General features: G+C 39.5%; 1 protein-coding gene across 1 annotated transcript in view; it reads right to left on the bottom strand.

Moving 5' to 3' along the window:
• SUCLG2 (succinate-CoA ligase GDP-forming subunit beta) overlaps positions 1-26,801 on the bottom strand; it is a 272,885-nt gene that overhangs the window by 189,704 nt on the left and 56,380 nt on the right. The window contains exon 2 of the mRNA XM_005890960.2: positions 16,344-16,485. Within this exon, the coding sequence (XP_005891022.2) occupies positions 16,344-16,485 (142 nt within the window). The remainder of the gene's footprint in view (positions 1-16,343; positions 16,486-26,801) is intronic.

Here is a 26,801-nt window from a genome sequence, read left to right as displayed (position 1 = left end):
ACCACTATCTTTTCTCACGTGGTAATCATACCAGTCTACCTCTTCCCTACTTTTTCTGCAGCCCTGTTAATCAACTCACCACAGCACATCCATTATAGGGTAACCAACTCATCCTAGTTTGCCTGAGACTCTCTCACTTTTAGCACTGAAAGATCTGTAGCCCAGGAAGTTACTCATTGCTGGGCAAGCAAGATAGTCAGTCACCCTAGTTCAACTGTGAACTTTTCACAAAACAGATAAAAGCAGGCAACTGCATGTGGTCAAATGAATCACTGGCCCCATTTTGAATTCACAGCCATTGCCATGTGCCCCTGCAGTTCACTCCTTGGGCTCAACCAGCATGATGATAGCAGATGATAGTGCAAAGAGGCTTGATATATGCTAGTAGCTGGGCTTGCTCTCTTGCATTTGGGACATCTCCCTGTGAAGGTCTGCCCCAGCTAGCCAAATGGTCCAAGGAGGATGAAAGACACATGGAGCAGACCTGGCCCCAAATAGTAGCTTACAGCCAAACTCAGTGAGACCTCTATACAGCAGCCAATATGCAGATGTCTGAGTAAGAACAAATGACTCACTGAAGCTTGGAGATGGTTTGGCATCTAGAATTGCTGAAGTAATCCCTAGCTCAGGTGTGTTTTTATCAAAATCTTTCAATAGCTTCACATTCCACCTGGAATAAAATCCAAAATACTGGGACTTTCCTGGTGGTCCACTGGTTAAAACTTCACACTTCCAAATGCAGGGGGTATGAGTTTGATCCTGGTTGGGGAACTAAGATCCTACACCACATACTGCATGGCATGGCCAAAAGAAAAAATGATCCAAAAAAACTCATCTGGCTCACAAAACTCTGCATGATCTGGGCTCTCACTTTCCTCTCACTGCACTGTCTTTAAGTCTCACTGGTCTCCTATGATCTCTGACCCACCAGCTGCCTCTGCCTAGAACACCTTGCTTCCAGTTCTTCTCATGACTGGCTCCTTTTTATCCTTGCATGTCAACTTAAAATCACCTCCTCAAAGACTTTATCATCCTAAGTCCTCTATGATTCACCACTTGTTTATGTCTATCACTGCACTTTTTGCACTCTGTAAATAATTTTTTAATTTGTTCATACTCTGTATCTCAACCAAGCTGAAATATTCAATATTTTGTAAGTTACTCAATATCAATTGAATGGTACCCAGTGGTCCAGAAAATCTGCTAACCTGAAACCATCCTGGTCTGAAGTGTAAAAGATTTTTATTATTGACAACAGAAAGTGAAAATCGCTATGATAGTAGTGCTATAGATTATGTTTATCCATCGAAAAGTTCAAACGGATTTAATGAGGGGGGAGTGTTAGTTGGATATAAGCTTATTAAAAACCGGACAGAATTATACTTTAGTTGCACCACTTTTTCCAAATGAAAGACAACCTCATTATCAAAACCTTGTACCAACCCTCCACCACTTCTAAAACTACTTTGTTTAAACTGAAGGAAGCTGAACAAACAAAAATTGTTTGACCTTTTAGCTACAGAAGTTAAAACAGAAGCAATGAAAGAATCATTCTCCATCATTATAGTTCCATACTATTTGCCTAGAGGTAAACTTAGCTGTCCACCTTCTTTAGGGATTCACAATAGATGCCTTTAAACTTCAACTACTGTGAAGTTAAAAGGCACTGGATCATGGCAGCGGATGTATTTCTATATTGAGAGTATTGCTGTAATGTGAAATACAACAGACTCAGTTCCTTGTTCAGCTAATGGGTGATGCTTACAGTATTCATGAAGGGAAGAGGGAGACACCAGGACTCCTGAGAGCTTTGACTAATAAAATCAACCCAGGAGACAGGTGGTCGGGTTGGCCTCAAGCAGGAAGGGAGGACTCTGGGGGGTGCTTACCCAGTGTAAGGCGTTTTACACTAAGCTTTAGGGAGCAAGAAGGTATGAAAAGATGAATTAGAGTCCCTGGGTGAAGACAAACAACTTTATGAACAGCACTCAGGAGACTAGAGGTCCTAGTCCCTTGACTTTGAGCTCAGAAGTAAAGGGCCCTTGACTTTGCTTTTCTGTCACTCAGAGGTTCATCATTTAGTCTGGAATTTGTAAAGTCCACTTAGTTCAAGGTACGAGTCTAGCCTACATGGATAACTTAGGGCCTCTTAGAGGCTGCTACTGCTGCTGCTGTGCTGGTCTCTTAGAGGATTCTTCTATAAACTAGAAATAAGGACGATGACATATCTTAGAAATGTCTTATGAAGATTCAACAAGAAAACTCAGGCAAAGCATTTAACAGTAGTTGTTAAACATACATTCTCAAGACTATGTTAGCTGTTGTATTTTCCACCACCTAGTGCATTTACCCAATAAATATCTACTGAGTACCTGAGTAAATGAAACTCTCAGCTTCTGCTGAAGTGTAGTCTTCTGCTTAAAAAAGGAAAGAAAAAAAAAAAACCTGTGCAAAGGTAAAACAAAGCAACCCCTTCTAAGACAGGAGTCCCCCACCTTCTGGGTCTAATGCCTGATGATCTCAGGTGGAGCTGATGTAAAAGTAATAAAGTGCACAATAAATGTAACCATCCCCCCAAGTCTGGTTCACAGAGTGTCTTCCACAAAGCCAGTACCTGGTGTCAAAAAGGTTGTGGACCACTGTTCTAAGACATCAATCAGGATGGCAGACATGAACATTCCAATCTAACAGAAACATTCCATTTTTGGTTTTGGTTTATGCATCATTCTCATAAGTTTGGTTTGTGAGTGTTCAATCTCTTCAGTTTGATAAATTCTGACTAGGTTCCCAAAAGTTTACAACCTACAAAGGCAAGCAGAGGCCTGAGGTTTACTCAAAGAAGTATCCCTTGGTACACTATCCACAGAATCATATCTCAGAAGGCAGCACACTTCCCTCAGGCAGCACACTTCTCTCTTTCCTACCTTGACACACAAATAGCAAAATTATCTAAGTTATGACTTGTCTCCTCAGAGTTAGTATTGCCAATACCTCACCAATCATTTTGAGACATCATTTCCATTAGAACCAAAGAGAAAAAAAAAAAAAGTAAAGAAGGCCAAAGTTTCTATTCTAGGGTCAGAATAAACTCTGTTCATTACATATATTAGATTTAATAGAGTCAGAAAAAGAAATGTAATTTTCACCTCTTCCAGGATGTCTTCCTTGGTTGTTCAGCATCCACAATGGGATAGGTACCCATTTCCCCTCTGTGTGCCCATACCATTAAGCCATGCTTCCATCATTACTGCATTCCTAGGTGTTTTTACAATCAGTCTCTCTACAAGGCAGTGAACATCTTGGAAGCAGCAACTATTCTTGGCCATCCATGTGCCCAACCAAATTCAGTGCTTAAATGGTTTTAGACACCCAATCACTGTTAAATGAATTACCATCACATAGAAAAGATTACTTAAATTACAGGTGTTTTTCAGCCTTCCCTTTGTTTCCTTATACTCCGTTCTCTCATTTTGTCCAAGGGTAATAAACACAGGACTATGGCAAGGATGGAAAGCTACTAGTTAATACCATGCAATATTTATTTTTGTTTCCATCAGTAGGCAGATGAAGTGACAAAAACTGGCATTGAAATGAAGCCAGTTCATTGAGGTACCTTTCAACTGAAAATGAAAAAATATCCACTGATGCTCTAACTGAAAGCAGAAGTGGATGATGTAAATAGGGACTACCATTACCATGAGCTCAGAGAGAACCTGAGAGAAAGTGAAGCTGACACTGTCTAAGAAGACTAGTTCCTGGCAATATCAGAAGACCTGACCAACCCCACATACTAACCAGAGCTGTTTTGTGGCAATAGAGGACCAGCTTGAAGAAAATCCTAAACTAACTTCTGCCAAAAAGCTGGATGAAGCAAAGGATGAAGCCGTCAGGTTAACATCCCCCATCATGACCTCCTACCTTATCAACATGGCCCATGGAACTGCTGCTCCCTTAGTTTTGCCTTCTTCCTAAGTCAAGCTTAAAGACACGATCCAGTGGCATGAGAGAAAACCCACTGGGTGTGTACACGACAGAAGTCCTGCTTGGCAACTGTGAAACTAGAGGGAAAGTTCATTGGAGGGTTTGTTCTCTTACTAGTTTTTCCATTTGGTAACCACTTATTGAACCCATACTATGTTCTGGATGCCAGGAGAGCAATGATGGGTGGGAAACAGCCTTGGCCCTGGAACAAAAAAATCAAGCTTTGTCCTAGGCAACTGTTTTTAAGCTCTGGCTCCCTGTCACCATCCCTAAGAGTATCAGGGAGGCCCTTCCATCTCCTCTTCATCCTTCAATCAAAAGCTACATGAATTAATATGGCAATACTTAAGGCCGTCATATTCAGTTCCATAAAACAGCCTTCATATCAAGGACCATTGAAGTCAAGGAGTCATTCTTAAAGTTAAGTTTAAGAATTCTTAAGTTCTTAAGTCATTCTTAAAGTCATTCTTCAAGGTGATCATGTACTTTATTGTTTAAATGAAGACAGTCTTAGAGTGAATGTGATTACTATTAATCATAGTTCTAGAATAACAGATGTACAAAGTCTATCCAAACAAGCCAACAGTGATGGTCATCTATGCTTAAAGACCCTTAAGAAAATGGTAAATTCCAGATGACTCTTGAAACCTGTCTTGGTTTACCCAGAAGCATATATAATCTCTTCTTTATATTATCAGTATTATGTGGAAAGGTGAGCACACAACTGTCTCGTAAGTAACGTGCCTTCTCTTTCTGAAAAAGAAGACACCACAAGTCAAATGATAGCTTCTACCACCACTCCCTGAACACTGAGATGCGGAGCACCCCACTGAGCATAAACAGCAAAAACCACAGCAATAAGATGACAACATCTGCACTGCTGGTGGGTACACAAATTGGGGCAGCCACTATGAAAAACAGTATGAAAGGCCATCAAACAGTTAAAAATAGAACCACTATATGATCCAGCAATTCCATTTTGGGGTATTTATCTACAGAAAATGAAAACACTAACTTGGAAAGCTATGCACTCCCATGTTCAATGCAGCACTATTTACAACAGCTAAGACATGGACACAACCTAACTGTCCATCAGTGGATGAATAGATAAAGGATATGTGAATACTATTCAGCCATAAAAAGGAAACACTATCATTTACAACAACATGCATGGACCTTGAGGTTCTTACGCTAAGTAGTCAAGACAGAAAAAGACAAATACCATATAAGCTCACTTACACATATAGAATCTTAAAAAACAAATATACTCAAAAATACAGAGAACAGATTGTTGGTTGCCAGAGGGGGTGAGGTGAATATGGGAGGTGGGGTGGGGACCTTTTTTATTTTTTTTCATTTTATAAAGCAACATGATCCTAATAGCAAAACCAGAGACATATATTACAAAAACAAGTAAACGATAGACCAACAGCCTTCAGAAATATAGACACAAAAATTCTAAACAAAATATTATATTACACAATTCAATAATAAATAAAAGATAATACACCTTAACCAAGCAGGTCCCATTCTATGAATGCAAGTCTGATTCAAACTTCAAAAATCAATCAAAATAATTCACTACATTAATAACTCATAAAGAAAAAAACATGAATTAAAACTTCCTCAGTACTCTGGTAAAGAATCCACCTGCAATGCAGGAGATTTGCAGGAGACACAGGTTCAATCCCTGGCTCAGGAAGATCCTCTGGAGGAGGAAATGGTAACTCACTAGTATTCTTGCCTGGAAAATCCTATGGACAAAGGAGCCTAGTAGGCTACAGTTTATGGGGTCGCAAAGAGCTGGACATGCTGAGCATTCACACAAGCCACAATACATGGATTAATAGGATAATATTACAGGTGATGCTCCACACAGGTGCAGAAAATGCATGACAGTAATCAGTATACATTAATGATTTTAAAAAAACACTCAGTAAACAAGGAAATGAAAGGAACCTCTGGTTGTTGTGAACCCACAAACAGGAAAGAGTAGTAAGGGATTCTGAGTAAGGTTACCTAGAAAGATAATATGTTTATATAAAGCTGTTTTTTAGTTTATATAAAGCTGTTTTACATCTCACACCTGAAGACTCTGCGAACAGTTTGATTTTTGCATATCAAATACTTTTAGCATTATTATTTTTCCCCTGTTATCCACATCCCATCTGCTTCTTCTTCCTCCATACTGAAGTGACTGGTATATTTGCTCAAATAAAAGCTTAAAGACAAAAAAATTATAATACTTGCCCCACACTTAATTTGAGAAAAATAATGGACTCACAAATCCGTTAGCTTGTTCCATGCAGAATGAAAGGAAAACAAAGATACATAATTGAGGTAGCTTATTTACCCATCTAGTTTGTATACTAAGGTAGATGAAGAAATTTTTTTTTAAGTTTTTTCAATTCCATTCCTGACCTTTTTGTAAGTAACCTAGAAAACTCAAGTGGAGTCTTAGTACTATTTATGAACAGCTGTTAAACACTGTCAACTCCTGTACAACCACCTTGGGGAATAGAGTAGCATCTTAAAAGAATAATGCCTTAGGTAATATTTATTCTGCTGCAATGTAAAGAAAGAATATCTTTCATATTCTTTCAAAATTATGCAACTTTTGACTTCACATACTTTCATCTCCCTAGAAAAATATCAACCAACAGTATACAAGTAATATATTCATTACCAAATCATCTGATGAGCTATGCAATAAGTATAGGTAAACACTCTGGTGTTACTGCAAAGGCACTGATCATTGTTATTTTTTTATCTGCTGTTGATGCTTTTAATAGCTGTTATTATATGCCTTTTATGATGGCTTACATTCACTCAGTTCAGACCAAAAAAAAAGGGGGGGAGGAAAGAAGGTAAATCGGTGAGTAAATGAGGTATGTACTATGTTTGCCTTTCTATTTTTTAATCCAAATCAGTCCTTAACGCATGTATCATTAGCCTCAATTTTACAGTCAAGCAAATTGTGACTTAGGTAATCAAAGCAGACCTGGGATGATGTCTTGTCTGTACAGTCCATGCTGGTTCTAAGTCAAGAAGCAAAGAAACAAATTTCGCCCAAATTCTAAAAGCTCCAGAAGCCACTACCATGATCACCAAACCCATTTCCTCTTCTTCCTTCACACACATTGGGACTATATTTCCCAGCCTCTTCTGCAGTTCATTGTGACCATCTGATGAATTTCAGCCAATAGAATGTGATACAGTCCATGCAATCTCCACACACAACACTCCAAGCTCTTTTTCTTTCTTACGTGGCTGGAACAGACACAATCCTCAGGTCGTCTTTGAGAAACATGTGTTGAAGAGGCCAGAGTGAGATGATGAAGGAGTCTCAATCTGTGAGTCACCAATTAGAGGCAAACCAGGAACACCATTGCAGAAGGCAATGACACCCCACTCCAGTACTCTTGCCTGGAAAATCCCATGGACGGAGGAGCCTGGTAGGCTGCAGTCCGTGGGGTTGCTAAGAGTCGGACACGACTGAGCGACTTCACTTTCACGCATTGGCGAAGGAAATGGCAACCCACTCCAGTGTTCTTGCCTGGAGAATCCCAGGGATGGGGGAGCCTGGTGGGCTGCCATCTATGGGGTCGCACAGAGTCGGACACGACTGAAGCGACTTAGCGGCAGCAGCAGCAGCAGCAGGAACACCATACTGAACCCATATGTGACTAAAAACTCCTTACTATATTAATCTATCAAGAATTGGGCAGTTTTAAGTTAGCATTCCCTAACATGCAAACATAGAAAACACAATCTAAGTCACAATAGGAAACAGTCAATCTAGGGATTACAACTATTACAATAATATTTATGAAAAACATTATTTAACATTTAGGTCATGCTTATGTTATTATGTGGACTTTTAAATGTAGGACACAAAACTATATGCATAGTGTTTTTCTAAAGTTAAAAACAAACATTCTCTGTCAATTATATTTATGTAAATTTGTGCACAGAAACTAATGTTGCTGACTCAATGAATGCAGAAGAAAAATGGAGGGAAATAAGTGGATATTAAAGCAGGTTCTCTCTGGGTAATGAGACTATAGGTCTTTGTGCTTTTTCATAGTTTCAAAATCAAAATATTCCTTTGATAATCAGAAGAGATTTATCTGTTTATGTTTCAGTTCAGTTCAGTCACTAAGTCATGTCGACTCTTTGCAACGCCACGCACTGCAGTATACCAGGCTTCTTTGTCCTTCACTATCTCCCAGAGTTTGCTCAAACTCATGTCCATTGAGTCAATGATGCCAGCCAACCATCTAATCCTCTGTTGTCCCCTTCCCCTCCTGCCTTCAATCTTTCCCAGCATCAGGGTCTTTTCCAACAAGTCAGCTGTTCGCATCAGGTGGCCAAAGTATTGGAGCTTCAGCTTCAGCATCAGTCCTTCCAATGAATATTCAGGGTCGATTTCTTTCAGCATTGACTGGTTTGATCTCCTTTGATCTTCCCACTGCCAACGAAGGCAGTGATGTCTCTGCTTTTTAATACGCTGTCTAGGTTTGTCATAGCTGTTCTTTCAAGTATCAAGTGTCTTTTAATTTCATGGCTGCAGTCTCCACTGCAGTGATTTTATGTTTAAGATTTCTTTTAAAAGACCAGTATGTCCAGATAGATAGATAATAAGAAGATAGCTTTTATGCCAACGTACCCTAGGCAAAGCTTTTCTACATTTACAACCCCCTACAAAGTACCCTCTGGACATTTAGAATTCATAACATACCCCGGGGTGAGTCAAAGACCCCAGGCACAAATTATTCATAGGAAAGACATGCAAAATGAGATAATGCCCATAACTTCTTTGTTCATTCACAACGAGGTAGCTTTAAAGAACAAATTAATAAGTAACTCCGTTAAAAACATATTGAAAAGACTGAATGAAATTGTTGGTCACCGTGGATACACAATCACTGACACACAGGATCCAGTAATATCTGGAACCAGTTCCTAAAGGAAAGCCTTCCCTTTGGTTTAGATGAGGACATGATATTGCACTTGCAAAATGCTCACCATGATACCAGGAACATGGCAAGAGGCCAAAGTTAAATCCCACCAGTATTATTTTTATTGGTTAAAATGTGAGAAGAATTAATCCTTACCTTATTATATAGACAAAAATCAAGTTGAGGCACTGACTTTCAAAGCTCTGTTCTCATTTGTTTCTCTAAGGAAACTGACAGGAAGCTTCATGTTCACTCCCATAAACCCTGCCTGCCCACAACCTGTCCTGATCTTACCCTTTGCTCAATGGGTCTCCTGCTGCTTTTATTCACCGAACAGCACAAGATAACCAGGAAAAGATATTCTAGCAAAGAGGAATTCTAAGGAGATGACCAGACAAGCCCATTTCTATGTACAGTCTCTGGAAAAATAGAAAAGAACAGTTTATAAAAGTGGGGGATCTCTTTACAAAATATATTTAGTAGGAAATATCACTAAAGGCTCTACTTTTTTGAATGGGATAAACATAGTGTTAATAAACATAGTCAGGGACAGTTTTTATTATTAATTCAGATGCTCCTTTAGGGAGCATTTCTAAGTAAACATGGGCAAATGAAAATTTTGTGAGCAACAAAAAAAAAAAAGAAAGAAAATTTTGTGAGCAACAATAATATTTATTGAACATTCACTATGCCTCAGAACCTACCATAAACACCTTCGGTCTGGATGACTCACCACCATGATTCCCAGAAAACAGACACTGCTTTAACCTCTAATGCCCTGTATTTGCCATCACCCTTGCAATTGCATTCCTGACTGCAGATTCAAAATAGTGGACAGCTGATACAGTGGTAAAAAGATTTACTACGGAGCATCCAGTGTTATCCTCACCTGTCGTTATAACAACATAATGACTACCATCTCAAGACAGAGGTTGTTTAAAATCTTTGTGTGAGATCCTCACCACATAATCAGATATGACAAAGCAACAAGGAGTCTTATAATGTATTTAATTGCCTACAGGATAAACAGTACATGTCAATCTATAGTCAATGGACAGCAGTTCCCTTTTTATATAAAATACAATCCCTTAATGGTATAAGTAATTCACCAGGCTTTAGGATGTGATTATATAAAAGAAAAGAATAAGTTATCATATTGACAAACGGAAATACATTGGAGCTGAAAGCAATTCAAAGCTAGCAGAGTTCAATAAGAGCTCCTTATCTCCATTTTAGGATACATGTCATTAGCTCAGAAAAGATTACTTTCTCTATTCATATTTCAATTTCTTTCCTGGCAAAAAATAAAACTGTGAGTTTGCAAAATACAATCTTCCTGCTTAATCAAATATCAAAAGTCTTGTATCAACGTGAATGGAATAATTAATAAACTGTAGGAGGGAAGAGCTTCTTTGATGGCTCAGTGGTAAAGAATTCACCTGCTAATGTAGGAGACGTGGGTTCTATCCCTCATCTGGGAAGATCCCACATGCTGCAGAGCAACTAAGCCCATGCGCCACCACTACTGAGCCCACGCTCTGAAGCCTGTGAGCTGCAACCACTGAAGCCCACGTGCCCTACAGCCTGTGCTCTGCAACCAGAGAAGCCAACACAATGAGAAGCCCATGCAGTGCAACTAGAGAGAAGCCCCCATTTGCCACACCTAGAGAAAAAGCCTGTGTAGCAACAAAGACCCAGCGTAGCCAAAAACAAAACAAACAAATAAATAAAAGCATTAAAAAAAAAAAAAAAGCAACAACTGTGGAGATTCCAAAAACTAACAAGTGGTGGTTTGAAGTAAGTTTCATCTTTTCTTTTATAAACATCTCCTTTAAGACAGGCCTTTAAGAGTTTAGAGTTATGTGAGATATGTAAGTCTTCATTTTTAAAGTGAACTGAAAGACAACACAGAAATTAGTCATGCACACTGTACGTATTCTGTAATTATTTGCTGATTGTATACATTAAATGCAATCCATACAGGAGAAATTTGTATAATTAATAAGTCTCCTGAGAAAATTACACACAAGGGAAACAATTCCTTCCTGAAAGCGTGATTATAAAAGGTAGCTCATAAAAAATGCTGCAGAATTGAATATTATCCATATATTAAAAATTTACTTCCCTGAACCAAATTTACTCTCTTAATCAGACACAAGTCCATTTTCTGTGCAAGAAAATGAGAGTCTCACTCAATATCTTATTGTTATTAATTGTTTCAGAAACAAAAGGTTTGTATTACCCATTTGAAACAAATGTTCAAATTAACAAGATTTCCATTACTATACAGCAAAAAGTTCTATTTTCCAAATAGATACAACAAAATGAATCATTAATAAAATATCTGAAGATTACAGCTTCTATAAATTGTCTTAGAACCTGCCACATCTAGTTTTAATTCAATCTTCTAATTTTATTAATATGCATTTTCTATCTTAAAAATGCTGATCGATCTATTAAAACCTCCTAAGAACAACATCATCAAGTTAGCAAAGAGCAAAAATGTTTGAGGAGATTAAATCTAATCTGCCTGGGTAAAAATCCCATCTTTGTCAATCATTAGCTGTTTTAACCTTTTCTTACCTGTTTAGCTCCTTTAGCAAAATAACAATACTGAGCTAAAAGTTGCAGGCTTTGGCAAATGCATGAATATGACAGACATGAGAAGCATTTAAGATGACACAGGGGTATCTCAGCTGGGTAAGTAGGAAGAGCTAAGTGGGAGAATGGGTTCAGAGCAACCAAAAGATGACAAGCTCCATGTGGGCCAGGAAAGAAGGAGACCACCATAAGTGGATAGCAAACAGAAAACCAGCAGCGTGAGTTTAAACACAAAGAGATTTGTGAGCTGATCCACACAGAGATTACAATGGAAATCACAGACATGGCTAATATCAATATTTGTCTTCAAAATATTAATATTTTACAAAATATCATTTTATTTCAAAACATATCCAAATATCAATAAAGCAGAAAGGTAAGCTAATACATTTCAGTCACTTACAAACTTTGCAAACTATAATATGAACTCTCTGAACTTAACAATCAACAAAATACTCATTATCAGAGGTCTCTGATATGTCTGCGACCTTACCTCATGACAGTAGTGAACCATTTAGAATTACATGCCTCTGCTGTCACCTTTGATGGCAACAGTACTGTCTTATAGAGTGCTTATTGCATGTTACACACATTATTCTTCTACATAATTTTTCCCCATTAAAATACTATAATTATAAGGCAGAGGTCCTACTTTCAGGACAATCAGGAACATATATGTGTGATCCAGCTTTAACTTCAAATTTATTTGGTGAATCTCTCAATTGTGCTGTTGATGCTTATCAATTTACACTGATAAGAACATAAACACTATGGAATTTTGCCAGATTCTTCTTGTTTTGTTCTCTCCAAACTATCTCAGTGATGTGCACACTTCCTTTCATATTCACTATTAACTTCTTTCATTTTTATCAACTAGACTTGGTACCACCTCCTCCTCCAATACTATAAATTACTGTTCTGATCAAAAGTATCTATTAAACAACAAAAATCAGGGCTCTTCCTTCCACCAAAACTACTCACTGAGTAAGAGAAGGATTACTCATTCGTGCAGCAAATGAGGCGCTCTGTAAGTTCTCTAAACTCCCTTTTAGCTCTAAGCAGATCACAGGGAGGCCTTCCTGTGGCCACCTCATCTAAGGATTATCACGGGTATGCACTGGCCAAGGCACACATACAACCACATCATTTTCAATTCAGTTTCATTTTCTTTAAAAACCACACTTCAAGTACCACAATGCCTTCTTTAAAAGGTGATATTCATTTCTGAATTTTAGTTTTCTTTTAAGCTTGCTTCACTGTTCATTTCTTTCCCTCCCTTAGCATTGGAAATCACCTTGTTAATTCCTCCAGAGCAAAAATCCTGTCTGACACAGTATACAAGCCCCAACCACAAAGTGGTGGCTAAATAAATGCTTATAAAAAAAATCCATGGCTAAGAAGCCAATTAGTTAACTCCACATCTCTATGAAAATCTGAAAGATAAGTCCTCTTAGCTGTGCTCCACTTAAAGGGGTGGGAAGTAATCAGTTGGCCTCTCGAATTCCCTTAAGAAAGATTCTTCAACCTGGACTACTAGTGAGTCAGCACATTTGAGGAAATAATAGGGGAAATGTAGAGCAAAGACCAATCTGAACTTTACATTTCTTGCTCTCATTATCCAATCCCCAAACCACAAGAGTATAAAACAAAAATGACCCTTTCATGTAAAGATGTTGCAATACTAACTTTACTGAGTCTATTACCACAGTTCACTGAGGCACTCTCACCCAGGTGTAGGTCTAATGTTTTTCCACCATAAAAAACAATTTTGATAGTTCTTGAAAATAAAACCAATTTTTGTTTCTTAAAATATAAACTGCTCTCAGTTTCTACATTTAACATCTGAAAAGTACAAATCCATTTCTTTCTAGAATGCAGCTTCAAAGGAGAAACGGGGCTCGCTCATCCTCCACAGCTGCATCCACTGTGCCTACAACATGTGGGTGACAATAAATATTTGTTGAAAGAAAGAATACATATATATTTCAATTGACATAATAAAGGAGCTGCATTTAAGCACCTGGGGGAACTCTGAAAGGGAGGTAAAACAACAAGTACTAGCTGAAGTACCTCACTTCTTACTCTTAAAAGAGCAAAGAAAATTGAAAAATTGAAATACAGAGCCTGCCTCTGTTTTATACTCTCAAACTCTGCTACAGCTGCCTGGGCAATGCCAGTGAGCAGATGCTCTATTCTTTATTCTTTAATGGGAAACAACTGCTCTCCAAGGTTGCAACCAAAGAATGCACAGACACATCTTTCTAGTGTCCAGATTTGTACTGTACAACAGGGTAGCCACAACATGTGTCTTTCAAGCACCTGAAATGTGGTCAACGTGAAATGAGATGTCCTGGAGAAGTAATATATAAATCAGGTTTGTGAGCATTAGCAACATCTATTTCTATTTCATTGACTATGCCAAAGCCTTTGACTGTGTGGATCACAATAAAATGTGGAAAATTCTGAGAGAGATGGGAATACCAGACCACCTGACCTGCCTCTTGAAAAACCTGTATGCAGGTCAGGAAGCAACAGTTAGAACTGGACATGGAACAACAGACTGGTTTCAGATAGGAAAAGGAGTATGTCAAGGTTGTATATTGTCACCCTGCTTATTTAACTTATATGCAGAGTACATCATGAGAAATACTGGGCTGGAAGAAACACAACTTGGAATCAAGATTGCCGGGAGAAATATCAATCACCTCAGATATGCAGATGACACCACCCTTATGGCAGAAAGTGAAGAAGAATTAAAGAGCCTCTTAATGAAAGTAAAAGAGGACAGTAAAAAAATGCTTAAAGCTCAACATTCAGAAAACTAAGATCATGGCATCTGATCCCATCATTTCATGGCAGATAGATGGGGAAACAGTGTCTGATTTTATCTTGGCGGGGCTCCAAAATCACTGCAGATGGTGACTGCAGCCATGAAATTAAAAGACGCTTACTCTTTAGAAGGAAAGTTATCACCAACCTCAGTCAGTCAGTTCAGTTCAGTCACTCAGTCATGTCCGACTCTTTGTGACCCCATGAATCGCAGCACGCCAGGCCTCCCTGTCCATGACCAACCTAGATAGCATATTCAAAAGCAGAGACATTACTTTGCCAACAAAGGTCCATCTAGTCAAGGCTATGGTTTTTCCAGTGGTCATGTATGGATGTGAGAGTTGGACAGTGAAGGCTGAGCGCCAAAGAATTGATGCTTTTGAACTGTGGTGTTGGAGAAGACTCTTGAGGGTCCCTTGGACTGCAAGGAGATCCAACCAGTCCATCCTAAAGGAGATCAGTCCTGGGTGTTCATTAGAAGGACGGATGTTGAAGCTGAAACTCCAATATTTTGGCCACCTAATGTGAAGAGCTGACTCATTGGAAAAGACCCTGATGCTGGGAAAGACTGAGGGCAGGAGGAGAAGCAGACGACAGAGGATGAGATGGTTGGATGGCATCACCGACTTGGTGGACATGGGTCTGGGTGGACTCTGGGAGTTGGTGATGGACAGGGAGGCCTGGTGTGCTGCGCTTCATGGGGTCGCAAAGAGTCGAACATGACTGAGCGACTGAACTGAACTCAACCGAGCACAAGAAAAGAATATAAAATAACCCCTTGAAAACTGTTTTATATTAATTATATTTTGAAATGATAGTATTTTGGATATACTGGGGCAAACAAAATATATTATTAAAATTTGTTTCACCTATTTATTTTTACCTTTACTAAGGTGACTTAGAAAATTTAACAATATTTGTGGGGCTCAAATTTCTAATGGATGGTGCTTATCCAGACCAACAACAAGAGAGTCTACATGGCACTAAAGGAATGCTCACTGAAAACATCAAAGTCTGAGTCCTCATTTCTCAATCCATAACTAGAGAAACGAACTGGATTTTCTACCACATACTAGTGTGCAGTCTCCCTTATTGTTGTTGTTTAGCTGGTAAGTCGTGTCCAACTTTTGTGCAACCCCACGGACTGTAGCCTGCCAGGCTCCTCTGTCCATGGGATCGCCCAGGCAAGAATACTGGAATGAACTGCCATTTCCTACTCTAGGGCATCTTCCCAATCCAGGGACCAAACCTGGAGAGAAATGCCATTTCCTATTCCAGGGCATCTTCCCAATCCAGGTACCAAACCCACTTCTCCTGTGCCTCCTGCACTAGCAGGTGGATTCTTTACCACTCAGACACCAGGGAAGCTTCATGCAGTCTCCCTTAAAGGCTCCCTTAAAGGCTCTAAATAGCTTTGGGAGGTAAACACATTAGCCTTGATTTACAGACTAACAAAATGAGGCACAGAAAAGAAAAAGTACTTACGCAAAGTTATAGAGCTGATAAATCAAAGGGCAAAACACTGAACCAAATTCAGCAGGATTTCGAAATGCAGATTCTTCCCTTTCTCTCCTCCAGTCACTCAGAGGGAACTTTCCCCATGTTCTCAGAGGCTTAATGAAGGATGCCAACTGTCTTTCCTGACTCGCCCTCCAACAGGCTTCTCTTTTGACACTTTATACCCTTCAACCAATTTTCTCACAGCCACTAAACCACAGATAAGAGAACTAGGTGAAATGGTGGCTGAGAAACATGGAAAAATTACTATAGAGTGGTACCACATATGTTTCTGTCTCATGTCAAAGAATAAAGCTTTCTTAATTGGGCATTTTGCCCTTACAACTCAAAGTTCTCCACTGTACCTGTCACTGTTACTATAACCTGCAACTGAGAAATTTAACTAGTGGGAAACCACTACCTGTGAATTCACTAATTTGGCAAGCATATTTCACCCATTATGAATTAGCTTACTTAGTCTCTTAGCAGCCTCCAGAGCTTCATTGGCAGTGTCGGCAACAAAGAATCTTTGAACTTTCACTCCGTTGTCAGACATTAATTTCTTACTCTGGTATTCCTGCAGGTTCAGCCATCTTCTGGATGTTAATTGAACCACCTAGAGAAATTGGGGAAAAGAGATAAGAAGACTTAAAACAGAAAGAAAAGTAACAGTCAACCGGTAGGGCCAATCTAATAGGTACCCTCAAACATGAGTTAGCAACAGAAATCTTAGAAGCAAAAAATACGTATATAAAATGAATTCTCCATGCTTGTTTTTCTAATCAAAACTTTTAAGGACAACTGCACATACACCCAAATAAATAAGGTCTAAATTTAGTTAATAGGAGAGCTTCAGTCGTAGCTCAGTCAAGGCCAATTTCCTAATTTTGGTATTAAACTATGTAAGATGTCAACATGAGGGGACACTGGGTGAAGAGGACATGGGACTGCTGCACTAGTTCTGCAGCTGCCTGTGAGTCCATAAGGACTTTATTTAAAAATTACCTTTAAAACTGTTAAGGACTCTGTTGTACAGCATATGCTTTTCCCTGTCTCCACTCCAAACAAAGTTCACAGCATTAAATAACTATATACATCATTAAACATTAAGGTAACTCAGGAAATTTGTTTTAACTCTTTGAGGTCAATGGGCCACAGACTAATCCATTTCTTTATTGTGGTTTTTAATGGATTCCATTACATATTTAATGAGATTATCTCCAACTCACCAAAGTTGAGTATAGTAACCTGAAATAGTCACCATTAATTAAGTTACTAATTCCTAAAAACTGCAATTTGTACATTAAAGTAACTGCTTAAGAATCATGTGAAAGTTGTCTTCCATTACGCACTGATCAGTAAGCTTTCATTTGTACTGAAAGAAAAGGATCAAAGGATAGAATGGCATGAAAAAACTCTTCTCATTCTATCCAATAAGATCAATAACATTATCTATTAAATTTGTGAAAGTTGAAGTCACTCAGTAGTGTCCGACTCTTCGCAACCCCATGGGCTATACAGTCCTTGGGATTCTCCAGGCCAGAATACTGGAGTGGGTAGCCTTTCCCTTCTCCAAGGGATCTTCCCAAACCAGAGAAAGAACCCAGGTCTCCTGCACTGCAGGCAGATTCTTTACCAGCTGAGCCACAAGGGAAATCTAAGAACACTGGCATGGGTAGCCTATCTCTTATCCAGAGAATCTTCCCGATCCAGGAGTTGAACCGGGGTCTCCTGCATTGCAGGCAGATTCTTTACCAACTGAGCTATCAGGGAAGCCCATTAAATTCATAAGACTTGTTTTTAAAAGAAAAGAAAAAATAAATACACTTAGTTTCATTTCTATCCATGGGCTATGATACAAAGGAACCACTGTTCACAGGAGGTAAGATAACAATGCCATTAATACACAAACCAACCAAAAAATCAATAACACAACTGGATCACAAGACTGGTGATCCAGTCTTGTGATGGAAGATCACAAATGGTGGTGGAAGATCACCTGACACGCTTCCTAGAAACACCAGGCAAGGGCCTCGGTGAGTGACTGAGCAACATCACACAGACCACAAACTGAGGTCCACAGGGCTTTACCACGTGGAGCCAGTAGCTTTCAAGACCTCTAATGTGTCCTTAAAATGGCATGTTCTTCTGGCATCTCCAAGCTACAATGCACTCATGAAGCTCTTCTGGATGGGAGGCATTCCAAAAAAGCTCCAGAACCTTACAGCAAGACTGGGTTCTACTCAAGGGCAGAGTGTGTCTTCAACTTCTTTGTATCTGTATGAAGAATGTGATGGTGCTTGGCATACAGAAGAAATTGAAAAAATACCAGTAAGATAGCCAAATGAATAAATTCTGCCTTTTGTCTTTTTGTCCCCTGATACAGATAATTTTCATTTCCAGAAACTGACTTGCTCTAAAAAAAGTAAAACTCCTTCAGATCTAAAATAAGCATAACATAATTTATACACACTTGTAAAAAATTCACATTTCAACATGATCAAGCCTCAAGCTGTCTCTTTGTTCCATCCTTATAAATACTAGTAATGATGTTATTAAAACTGAAGTTGCCTGCACTACTTCTTTAGAAACAGAAAATGCTAAGATAAAAATAAACTACTAGACATAATGCTCACATTTACTGTATATAATTTGTTAATTATATATAATTTGTTAATCTTACTTCTGAATTTTTAAATCTTGATGAAACATTAGTAATTTGAAAAACACAATTCAAAAATTAATGTACTTGTTGACTTAGCAGTCTTAACAGCACCTCATGTAACATGACAAAAAAAAAAATTCAAGCTTAAGGCATTTAGTAAAAGTCCCCTAAAGAAAGAAACGATTAAACATTAGTAATGTGCCATATTCTGGGACCACTTTTAAAAGGTAAATTAGGGAAGGATCAATACATTAAGTCTAAGTTGACATACCAATTTAAAGCCATTAACAAAGAAGAAAAGAAATACTGTTTGAAAAGAACGTTTGAGAGAGACTAAAAACAGCCATAGTGTGGTTGTGGTCAATTTCTTTTCATCAGAACATTCGCTGTATTAATTTTAGATATGTTAATGCAATCTGCTGCAAACTAATTGCAATTGATCCGGAGACCAGCTTCATAGACATATAATACATATTGACGGTTTCTGCATTGACTCAAAATGAAAAGCTGTTTAGAGTCTGTGGCTATTAAATTGAAAACACAGTGACCACAGTTCTGAAGCCACCGCTGATATTCAAGCCATCACTTCACAAAGTGATCATCTTACAGAATAATGACCTGAGGGCCCCTGTCTTACTCTAAAACTTCATTAACTCAACTTCATTAATTAAGAATCTGTGATATGTCTAGAGACAAACAAGTTGAGTCTACTTTAGCATTTTCATGAGCAGAAAAAAGAAGAGAAACACTTTCTAAGTAGAAGGATGTTGTAAAGAATGTTGGAAATGTAATCAACTGCTAAATAATAACAATGATAATAATAATAATGGTTCCACCTATTACTGACTGAGCATGTTCTACGGGTTAGGCATTATAAGTATTCGTATTATCTAATGGCCAAAAAGTCTTGAAAAGTCAAGTATTATTATCGCTGTACCATTACCATTATGCTAACTAACAAATATTCCAAACTGTCCTCCTACCAGGCACTTCCTTGCCTTAGCTGAAGCTAGGTGAGGCCATGCAACTAGTTGCAGGTAATAAGGCATGAGTACATATGGTACATGACACATCAGGTCCAGCATCTGATTATCAACCCACTACCCATCCAGGCTCTCTCTCATGACCTGGAGATTGTCAGTATTCGAGATGGCAGCTGATCTATGAGCTAGGGGTTAGAGAAAGGACTGACCATCCCCAGGTGGATCACAATGAATGTGCAGTGAAAAATAAACCTTTGTGGACTTTTAGCCATTGACACTTAGCTATTTGCTGTTGCTGCAGAACTTAGCCCATCTATAGCACCTAACTTGTCCTAATAAAAACCATCTTACCAGTTAGGAAACCCAGGCTGCAGGGTTGACCACTGCCCCAATATCACAGATGCCTATAACACAGCAAAGCTTCTCCAATCAACGGTACTGACTGACTATATAATACTGTTGATGCCCTGCGACTATATTCTAGCTCCACATTCCCACAAGCCTCTTGGTAATAAAGACTGAGATTGGTATAAGCAGGATCATATTCCTGACTTCAAAAGGCCAAAAATCTACCAGAAAAAAGATCCTCATGAAATGCTGGCACAGTGCATGTAAGGAAAAATGTAGCTGCTCCAGGTTTTGGCAGTAAGGGAAGAGAAGGTATGAGTGGATGCTGACCTAAGACTCTAAAATGGTGTAAGTAGTTTATTTCGTCTCCTAAGAGGAATGACCTGTTAAAACCCTATACTATTATCTTCACTGAAGAAGTCAAGAATCTCCGAGGGAATCTATGAACTCTGGAATGTAACGGAAGAGTTTAAAGATCATGTTGACCCCGTGCCTTTTAGTTGTTCCTGCCTGCTTGCCTTCAAATTTGCCTGTTTGCCTTCAAATCACTTCCTGTGCTCTTTGCAACTGTGTCTGTGTGCACACTCAGTCGTGTCCAACTCTCTGCAGCCCCATGGACTGCAGCCCAACAGTCTCCTTTGTCCATGGAATTTAAAAGGCAAGAATGCTAGACTGGGTTGCCATTTCTTTCTCCAGTGGATCTTTCCGACCGAGGGATTGAACCTGTGTCTCCTGCATTGGCAAGTGGATTCCTGACTGTTGAGCCACTACAGAAGCCTTACTGAGGTCCAGCCTCCTCATTTTGTATTCAAAAACTTGAGACCTAAAGATAGGAAGTAATGTGCTCAGAGACCCTACTGTGAAAGGGACTAATTTCAGTGTTCTTTCCTTCTTTCATACAGATTTTGGCAACGTGACCACATGAGGGACAGCATCATGTTCTCAAAACAGCTGAAGTGGGTGGGCACCTGGGTTTGGTTTCCTTCCGGATTTCTGTTGCTCCCTTCCCTTCCGCATTTCTTTGACAAAGCAAGCATTTCTAAGCTTGGAGGAGAAGGGGAAAATACAACTTAAAAGAAAAGCACCACATAAAGATTTAAGGGCCTATGGGAACAAGGGAGCAGAGGCAGAAGAAAAAGAATGAAAAATGAGGGAAAGGACAAAGAACCAAGAGATAAAAAGACAATGACTAAGCAGGCAAAAATTCATGAGAAAACTCAAAGCACAAAATTAGACAGCTACACAGAAGGAAAAAAAAAAATGACACGATCAAGAAAGCATCTTTCCCCACGGTTTTAAAATTAGAAGTGTAGAGACTACTGAAATAACACCATGGGAGGGAGAAAATAAACAATAAAGGGCGTTAGAAAGAAATGTCACTGAAATGGGCACCCCATCCTCAAAGAGAGAACACACGAGCCACATCTGCCCACAGGCTCTCTACGCGCCCTGTCTTTCTTCAGCCTGACCATCCATGGTCCTGCTTCACTCAGGAAGGCAGCACAACAGAGACTGAGAAAGAGCCAAAAACTCACTGCTAACCAGGAAAACAGAATCTACAACAAAAAGGAGAGGCCATTTTGCCAAAAGTAACAAAGATGCCATTTGACAGGGGAAAACAATGAAGGTCTGATAATGTTATTGATGATCAAACACCAGAGTGACCAACTCCAAAAACAATGTTGACAGCACTGATGGCAGTAACCAAAACACCCACATTCTCTGAACTGGGAAGTCTACTTCTTGAGTGTTTAAACTAGCAGAACACTCACATGTGTACCTGAGATACATAAAAGGTTCTTCTGTGTAGTGGTGTACATAATAGTTTAGTTGAAAGTGATCTAAATGCTCATCAAATAGGAGACTAGTCTTGAGAAATTTGTATGCAGGTCAGGAAGCAATAGTTAGAACTGGACATGGAACAACAGACTGGTTCCAAATAGGAAAAGGAGTTCGTCAAGGCTGTATATTGTCACCCTGTTTATTTAACTTATATGCAGAGTACATCATGAGAAACACTGGACTAGAAGAAACACAAACTGGAATCAAGATTGCTGGGAGAAATATCAATAACCTCAGATATGCAGATGACATAACCCTTATGGCAGAAAGTGAAGAGGAACTCAAAAGCCTCTTGATGAAAGTAAAAGCGGAGAGTGAAAAAGTTGGCTTAAAGCTCAACAATCAGAAAACGAAGATCATGGCATCCGGTCCCATCACTTCATGGGAAATAGATGGGGAAACAGTGGAAACAGTGTCAGACTTTATTTTTCTGGGCTCCAAAATCACTACAGATGGTGACTGCAGCCATGAAATTAAAAGACGCTTACTCCTTGGAAGGAAAGTTATGACCAACCTAGATAGCATATTCAGAAGCAGAGACATTACTTTGCCAACAAAGGTCCGTCTAGTCAAGGCTATGGTTTTTCCTGTGGTCATGTATGGATGTGAGAGTTGGACAGTGAAGAAGGCTGAGCGCCGAAGAATGGATGCTTTTGAACTGTGGTGTTGGAGAAGACTCTTGAGAGTTCCTTGGACTGCAAGGAGATCCAACCAGTCCATTCTGAAGGAGGTCAGCCCTGGGATTTCTTTGGAAGGAATGATGCTAAAGCTGAAACTGCAGTACTTTGGCCACCTCATGCGAAGAGTTGACTCATTGGAAAAGACTCTGATGCTGGGAGGGATTGGGGGCAGGAGGAGAAGGGGACGACAGAGGATGAGATGGCTGGATGGCATCACTGACTCGATGGACGAGAGTCTCAGTGAACTCCAGGAGCTGGTGATGGACAGGGAGGCCTGGCGTGCTGCGATTCGTGGGGTCGCAAAGAGTTGGACACGACTGAGCGACTGATCTGATCTGATCTGATAATTTAAAACAAACAAAAACTTTATTATTTGTGGAATGAAAATCAATTTACTCAAAAACACTGGGAGGAAGTCCTTAAACCTAGGCTTTAACCCAAATGTATAACCTCGAGTCTATTAACTTGCCTAGACAATGAAGGGTTTGCTCGCTTACTTAAATGTAGCAGGGTTTTTTCAAGTGAGGTGTGAAACTGGGGTGGGAGAGCAAAGGCTTGCTTTCTCTGTGACACAGAACTACCACTTCTAACACATACGCCTGCTATTAGGCAGGAAGAGGCTCTTAAACCTCATTTTGAGCTCTCAAAAGCATTGATAAGAGTGGAATACAAACAAGGAATTAGCTATAAACTCGAAAGAAAATACATTTCCCTCTCATTACAGGCAAAGAAGGCAGATGCTCGGTGGGCTATGGCAGGCCAAGAGTTGGTATTATTTGCTATATTTTCATTTTTGCCAATGTTATTCTGTATGCAAATTAGGACCCATAAATCTACCTTAGTCACGTTACCTAGGAAATACTAGGCTTCAAATAAACGTGTTGGTGCAAATGAAAAGACAGATATAACTTGATGTGTCTCAGTAAGAGTACCATAAAAAGGTCTGCTTGCTTAAAACAGACTCTGATGAAGTAGCAACTTGACTGATGCCCTGGAAAAGAGATTAAGTGTTTATAACTCTTAATAACCTGTTTATAACATAATATAATCATAACATAATCATAACAATAATAATAATAGCACTTTTCTATTTAGCCTTTTATGTGATAATACCAGCAGGTCAACTCCTGCTTCACAAAGAAAACATGCTAAAGAAACAGATAAAGAAGAGCAGCGTCATGATTTGAAGCCTAAGCCTATGGAAAGGACAGAATAATGTCAGAAGAAAGAGCAGGAAAGTGAGTACCAAGACTCTGTTATATTTACTGTGTGTTCAAGCTAAAGTGTGGGGCCTTCATGTGGATAACCTTTGAAAATATAGCATCCTTTCTGTCCAGAACTGGCCATGTGCCATTCACGTTATTCCCATTTTGCACACTGTAAGGAAGTTAATTAACCAATTAATGAGTCACCTGTGGCTGAGTCCCTAAACTCTAACAGGGGTACAGAGGAAAGCTACCCTCTATGGATGAGAGAAATGGCAGCTGAAACGAGGTTCCTCATTTACAAGGGAGAAAACGAACAGGCCCATCCTTACAGGTTGCTGTAGGGAACTTTAGTACTTTGGCCACCTCATGCGAAGAGTTGACTCATTGGAAAAGACTCTGATGCTGGGAGGGATTGGGGGCAGGAGGAGAAGGGGATGACAGAGGATGAGATGGCTGGATGGCATCACCGACTCGATGGACCTGAGTTTGAGTGAACTCCGAGAGATGGTGATGGACAGGGAGGCCTGGCGTGCTGCGGTTCATGGGGTCGCAGAGAGTCGGACATGACTGAGCGACTGAACTGAATTGAACTGAACTGAGGGACTAAATACAAATCAATTAGAACAATGCCCAGTGTATCATAAGCACCAAAAAGAGGTTAGCTACTATGATTTAATGTAGAAAAACAAATCAGGAGAAAAGGGTGACAAGGAGACATTGAGGAATCATTAGAATAAAAATAGTAGGTGATCATATAAACAATAAAGATGGGGAACATGTGTGTCTGAAGCAGGATCCTGGAGCAACACCACCCCATTGTGTGTGGGGACAGTGGGCAGGACGTGGATTGCTTCTGGCGGGGAGGAGGAGATTACCAGTTAGAGGGGAATGGACATCAGGTGGGCTCTTTAGTTACCACGGAAACCAGAGAGGGGCATGCTTCTTACTACCCCTTCGATAAGAACAATCAATAGCTGGGACATGGGGCAAGTTCACAGAAAGGTCAGTCAAGAGAGTAGGGTGTAGGTGAAGCAGGCACTGGTCGGACAGGGGATGGACAGAAAGCAAGAGAACAGCCATCTTGAGTGGCCTGGCCATACAGTGATCAAGAGAAGTAATACTTGAACTCTTCTTTACAATAAACTATTAGATGAGGATCAGACTAGGAGCCTGAGGCTATTCACGCCTCACTTCCAATACATCTCTGATAGTACATCTTCTCTAAGGCCCACAGTAAGGGGAGCAGCAACTGTTACAAAAATAAAATAATCTGTCCTAGCAGGGAAGAATTCAAAGCTGCCCTTTCAGACTCTCCAGACACTGGATCACAGCCAGATGCTATTTTAGATTTAATTCTTCTTTGAGTACCTTGACAAAGTATTATATTTTAAGACTACACCAAATACTAGCTGGCAATTGTTAAGTGCCACGAAGCTGCAGAAACTGTATTAGATACTAGAAAAGTGCTATGTCAATTAATTCTCACAACCACTCTACAAGGAAACAAACTAGCAGAAGCCCATTTTACACATGAGCAAGTGAAGGCTCAGGAAAGCTAAGTGGTTACAGGCAAAGCCGCATTCTAGTCCAGGACTGTGTGTGTCAGACTCCAGAGTCTGTGCTCTTTAGTAAGGCAGAAATCCTGAATGGCCTCCTAGCCCACAAAAGTGGGTCCTGGGCAGTGAAATAAACTGGGGCGAGAGGAGAGGCAGGAGGTTTTGTTTTGTGGATTTCACTGTAGAACAGTACTGAGCAGAACTGGAAAGGAGGTTCAAGGGAAAAATGAGAAGCTCTGAATAAGAGAGAGGTTCCTGAATGGATTTCACTAAGTCAAAAGAATTAAGATGCTCAAAGATACTGCTTCATTCTTTTTATCCTAGGTTCAGCAGAAAAGCAGCACTTTTTTTAAGGAGCAAAGAAATGTAAAACTCTTTGTAGTAAGGACAGATGTCCAAAGGGGGCTTCACTCCATAACTCCACACTGCTGCTCTGCCAGCAGCAAGAAAGAAAGAGAAAAAATACAACCCCAAAAAACATTAGCATATTAACACAACAGCAGAAACAAATGTATAAAAGGCTCTAAATATCCTGAGAAGCAGTGTTTCAAAATGCCTGCCTGTTCCCTGCTGAAGAGTATGCCAGCTTGATTATGTTTTGAAAGAAAATCACCTTAAATTTACACTGTGAACAGAAGTGGGCAAGATTTATTTATACAGAGAAAGAAAACAAATTAGGTAGCATAAACATATGCTTGCATTTTAACTCCTACCAAAGAACTAGGCAGAAGCTATACCTTCTTCATTTATTCAACAATTTTCCACTGGACTTTAAAATGTGGCGGTAACTATGCTTGGCAACCAAGATCAACAGTACAGGCATGTTTTTTGCCATCACAGAGTTTGCATCCTAAGACAGGAAGCAAGGAAGAAAGACATGAGCACATAAATGAAGGGTATAATTACAAAGAAGCTTATGAAGGAAATAAAATATGCATAATAAATGATGGAGGCTAACTGCAGATTGAGCAGTCACCTCTGAGGAAATGTCATCCATGCAAAAACCTAAAGTCAGAAAGCAGGGAGACATGTGAAGTAACCATGAGAATTCAAGCAGACTGTTCTGACACAGGAAAGGCTCAGTATGACCAGAACAAGGGGGAATCCTGAAAGGGATAAGGGTGGAAAGGTGAGCAGGGACCAGGCCACGCAGGTGCTTTTAAGCTACAGAGTAGAGTTGAGATTATTTTTACTCACAGTTAGGATGAGAAGATCAAATCACATTTTAGAAAAATCACTGTGTCTTCTGTTTAACACAACGAAACCAATTATAAGAGAGCAATATTAAACAGAATAGAGCCTGCAACCTTTTTCTGTAAATAACCAAATAGTAAATACTATAGGCTTGGAGGCTAGATAGTCTCAGTTGCAACTATTCAACTCTGCTTTTGTAGCACAAGCAGACTTATTAGATAATACATAAATAAATGGGCAGGACTGTGTTCCAATAAATCTTTATTTACAAAAACGATGTGGCTAGCAGGCCACAGTTTGTAGAATCCTCAACTAGACCACAGAGAAGGTGGTGGAGATGGAAACAGAAATGGAGGGCAGAATTTGGTAATTAAGCAAAGCTTCCTCATGGATTACATGTGGGGAATAAAGTAAAAATACATCTAGTATTAGACACACACATGCACCCAACACACA

This window comes from Bos mutus, chromosome 22 (assembly GCF_027580195.1).
Source record: "Bos mutus isolate GX-2022 chromosome 22, NWIPB_WYAK_1.1, whole genome shotgun sequence".
Taxonomy (NCBI): Eukaryota; Metazoa; Chordata; class Mammalia; order Artiodactyla; family Bovidae; genus Bos; species Bos mutus.
This window is presented reverse-complemented; position numbering and strand designations above follow the sequence as displayed.